Source organism: Mastomys coucha, unplaced genomic scaffold (assembly GCF_008632895.1).
Source record: "Mastomys coucha isolate ucsf_1 unplaced genomic scaffold, UCSF_Mcou_1 pScaffold5, whole genome shotgun sequence".
In the NCBI taxonomy this organism is placed as follows: domain Eukaryota; kingdom Metazoa; phylum Chordata; class Mammalia; order Rodentia; family Muridae; genus Mastomys; species Mastomys coucha.
In genome coordinates, this window is record NW_022196911.1 from 11055759 (window position 1) to 11060550 (window position 4792).

Sequence of the window (4792 nt, forward strand, 5' to 3'; positions counted from 1 at the left end):
ACCCCTACACGTTGGCACCAGCTACATCAATCCTTGAGTACCCTATTGAACCCAGTGGTGTGTTAGGTAAGTATGATTCCTGGACCAAGTGATTAATGCATTCCTAAATTTTGGTACTCCAGACTTTGGATGGATATTTATCAATTTCAGAGAGACAATATAAGTTTTGATTAGCAAAAGTTGAAAACTAAATATGGTTTTATTTCAGTTCCTCAGTAAAGTTCTCCCCATTGAGTAGTTACACCTTAATTTGGGTTAATTTACTTTAGTATCTCAGAATCACTCTAGGTAACCTTGCCATGTATATTCTCAGTGAGATAATTTTTTAGGTGACGAAATTTGTTCTTGAGTTTTATTTAAGCCACTCTTGCCCCTTTATCCTCATGGACAAAGTTCCACTTCCCAAAATTAGGTTTATTTTGTCTCAGAGATTCCTTGGTGAATTTTAAAGGTCTATGAATATATTGAGATTTTTACTAAAATTCCATTATTTGTGTATTTAAATATTTATGGTCACTTAAAGGACGTAGTTAATAGTTTCAGTTTTAAGGGTTTTCAGCTTATATCTTTTAAAGTCCTGATTAACATGACCAATATTTTATAATTTCCATACTACTGTGGACTTGATGACCACATTCCACATTAGCAAATGTTGGAGGCAAAAATTGAAGTCGTATAAGTTCATGCGTTTACATGATCAAAAAGCAATATTCTTGAAAAAGACATTACTGATGCCTTTTTTTTATAGAGTGGATTGAAATGCCAGTCATGCCTGATATTTCAGCCCATTGACTTGCTGGATGAAGGACTAGAATACAGCAGCTGTTATAACACGACCAGTCAATGTGGAAAAAACAAAAAAAACAAAAAAAAACCTGTTTCTGTGCAACCCCACTGTTTTACCAGACAGAATTTGAAACTTTTTTTGTGTATGACCTTGGTGCTGTGTGCCTGCTGTTGACTCCTAGGACTTTGATCTTTTTAAGGTTCCCTCCCCCCATCTTCCATTTAATATTAATTTGAAAATCTTTAATGAACTTGGACATTGAGATTTAAACTTGAAAATTCATTGTTCATTTAAAGAAAGCCACAACGCTCTGTATGTTATCTGTGTGTGTGCATGCACTTAGGTGCCTTTTGTTTATAAGCATACATTTTATTGTACATGTTTTCTGTCTAAAACATTGTATAAAATAATTATAAGTCAGAATTATACCACAGAAATGTTAGTAAGAGGCTGTATTCTGTTGCACATTACTTGAAACATTTTTTTTTAAATAACATGTAACCTATAACCTTATTTAAGTTTTCCTTTCTATTAATACTCTGTCCTGTGGCCCTGTGCATGCTCCTTCCCCGGAACTCCTCTCTGCTGCGCTCACAGCATCTGTTCTGAGGAGTTAGGGCCCTCAGCTTCCAGCTGCTGCTCCTGACTGTTAGTGCAAGAACTCCTAGTTTTGCCAAATAGAATTACATTTCTATGCAGTCTGCTTATCTAAAATGAAAAATAGGTTTTCAACCAGTTTACTGCTTAGAGACAGCAAGAGGCACTGCTATAAAATTTCTCCATTGTAAGTCAACATATTTGGTTTCGTTAGGACATTTATATATATAAAAACTTGATTGAAACCAACACTATTAACAAAATATGCAGATAGCCAATTAACATCATCAAGGTTCTCAATAAGTAGCAAGTAAGAAATTATCATCATCATCATCATTATTATTATTACTACTACTACTATTATTATTTCTTGCTTTGCCACCTAAGCAGTAAAACTATGATATTGGCCCTTTGGAGAACTGAGGAAATTATTTTAAATTCCCAAGTTACAGTAAATTTGCACACAGATAACATGCATGTTATGTATCAAGTCTCACATTAGTTTAAAATAAGCAGTGCCCTTCTAAACAGATGCAGACATTTATGTGTTGGTGGTAGTGAGGAGATTGGTATTAGCATCAAATCTTCATTGATGACTAATGTTTAATTCCCTTCCTTTTATCTTTAGGTATGGCTTTCCCAACGAAAGGCTAAGAATTCAAGAACGGTCTTAACCGAACCCTCATCAGATCTGAATTTAACAAATGCTTAGTCTCAGCAGCCTCCGGGAAAAACCTTAGCCTAGCAGTCAGTGACTTACTTGCACTTTTTGCACATAGATATAAAGTAAAAAGATGCTATTAATTTGGATTAGCCTGTAATACTGCAAAGCAATGGTAATTTATAAAGGAGTGTATAGAAGTAAACTGACTGCTAAGTGTACTGTACTGTTTGCTTTACTAATCACCTAATTCATTGCAGTTCATACTTATTGACTCAAAAGTTTAAATCCACAATCTGTAGGCTTTAATTAAGAGTTGCTTTTTAAACCTTTTTTAAGTGATAAACTCTGAAAGTTAAGGTTAGCAAAATAATTGTCAGTATTAAATGTGGCATTATTTAAGTAGTCCTGCTGCAAGAAAGGCACTTCAGTGAATATGTGACTAGTAAAGCTCAGACACGTCTGGTTATAATAGAGCTGGTGAGATACTGTGACTTGGGGACTGTAAATGAAGAGGTGAAGTAGGTAGAAGGCCAACCTGTTTGAAATGAATGCAATATTGATAGATACATGACATACTACAGTTGATTTTAAAACTACTGTGCCTTAACGTGTTTCTTAAGCTTTTGTAGTAAGTGAACCTTTGAGATCCATTTTGATAAACCTGCTGTCAATGTTTCCCTTATGTATGTTTTCTAACTTTGTCTTGGTAATTGCAATTTAACTAGGTGCGGTGGCTACTAAAGTTCGAAGGCACGATATGCGTGTCCATCCTTACCAAAGGATTGTGACCGCAGACCGAGGTTAGTTTAGTTCTGCAGTTCTTGTTTATAAGCAATGTGCTGGGTGTCCATAAAGTTTGCAACACCACACCTGATGGAAAAATGTAACTGTCTACCTGCACACCGTTTTCTTTTCCTTCCCTAAATTAATTTAATAATTGATGGATTTAAGGTTGGTTTGGTTTTGTGGTTTTGTTATGGTTTTGGTTTTTGGTTTGGGTTTTCACCCCTCCCCTTTATATTTTAATTTATTAAATCTTCTATTAATTTGTCCTGAGATTTATTCCAGCCAAAACATAAATTAGTCTATTTGGGGAGCTATTAAATTTTTATATTACCATATCAATTTTTAGTAATAATTGTTGCTAAAACTTTCCCTCTAATTATTCTGAATATTTCGGTTGATACTGCAAACTGAATTGAACAGATGATGTTTTTATGATAGAAGTAAAGAAATTTTGCTTCCATGTAATTTTGGAGAAAACTGAAGATTTAGTGTCCATTTTTCTATATTGAGCCACTATATAAATATGAGGATATACATGTCAAGTACTTAGTTAAAATCTACAGTCAGGACTGTGAAGATAATTTTCATCTAGGTGGATGTATACTTTATGAATAGAAAACAAGTTCCCTCTTACTCTATTTTCTTGCCAAAACGGATCCTTTGAGTTTTGTCATTTGCTGCTAAATTATAGTACCCGAAGGTAAAATGCCCTGAAGTTCTGTGGTGTGGGAGATCCAGCTATTTGGATATCCTTTTTGACTAACCTGTGACTGGAAACAAGTCTTCATTTTTCTCATTTTCATATTTGTAACTTGTACCCTATATATGCCCTTGGACCCATTTTTTAAATTATTTATGCTTACTTGAGGAGTGATAGTTTCAGTTTTTGCATTGAATCATGTTTTTTGTTTTTTTTTTTTAACTTTTTGCGTGTATTCTTTTGTTTTTTGTTTTTAATTGCAAGATTGGAATCCCAAGCATAGTAGAAAAGGAGCTAGCTCACTTGACATGGTTACTCTACTCTTGAATAACCACTATAAATACTGCACACAGTTACTTTGTGTATTAGAAATAAAATACCCTTCCAAAGACATCAGTGGTATTCATTTAGTATCATACTAAAAGAGTCCTGAAAACTTTAGCTCACATACATTTTTGTAGTGGTTATTCATTGAACAAAATCTGGGGGGGGGGCATAGTCATAACAATAATACTACATGCAGTTGTGCTAGGAGTGAGCAGCATTATCAACCATTCTGTCAGAGTTACATAGAGATGAGGAAGCTAGATGGGGGAGGCTACTTGAGATGTGGGCAGTCTCATACATAATTTGAAGCTGTTTCATACTGCTAAAGTCTAACATAATTATCTTACAGAGTGTTTTGATTTTGAAGTAATTTTTCCCCGTTAGGTTTTTCTTTCCCTGTGTTCTTCTTAGATTTTTTTCATTAACACAATAATCCTTCCTCACTTTGTACTACAGAGCCTTCAGATAGTTGAGAATATTAGACCAAGATCTTACTGTATTTGGGAAATGACAACACATTCCATGCATGGCTCGTCTGGAGCTGTGTTTATTTTGATTAGTTCTCTTTGTGTTCAAAGTGCAGTGTCAGCAAACCGAAACGTTTTCATCCCCTCTGTTCCATCCCCAACTTCTCCTTTCTTCTTCTAGAAACAGATCACTATGCACACGATCACCACATGTACTCACTGTGTCCAAGGGAGAGGACTGAAGCCCTTGACTTACGTTATTTTATGATACTACTGTTTTCTCTATTTTTTTTTAATCCTTTAAGGAGAAGATTATTATTAGCATTCATTTGATGCAAGGAAGCCTCCCGAGGACGTATAACCATGTAACTGTATGTGAGCATTTAGAGTAGTTTCATGGTTGACAAGGATCTAGTTGCTTACTAAAAACAAACCCACCTCCATACTTATTTCAAAATTGGTTT

At 34.7% G+C, this 4792-nt stretch overlaps 1 protein-coding gene across 1 annotated transcript in view; it reads left to right on the top strand.

The window, feature by feature from the left end:
• The window catches only part of Qki (QKI, KH domain containing RNA binding), a 111220-nt gene that overhangs the window by 104150 nt on the left and 2278 nt on the right, over positions 1-4792 (top strand). The window contains exons 7-8 of the mRNA XM_031351688.1: positions 6-66; positions 2774-2848. Coding sequence (XP_031207548.1) covers positions 6-66; positions 2774-2848 — 136 coding nt within the window. The remainder of the gene's footprint in view (positions 1-5; positions 67-2773; positions 2849-4792) is intronic.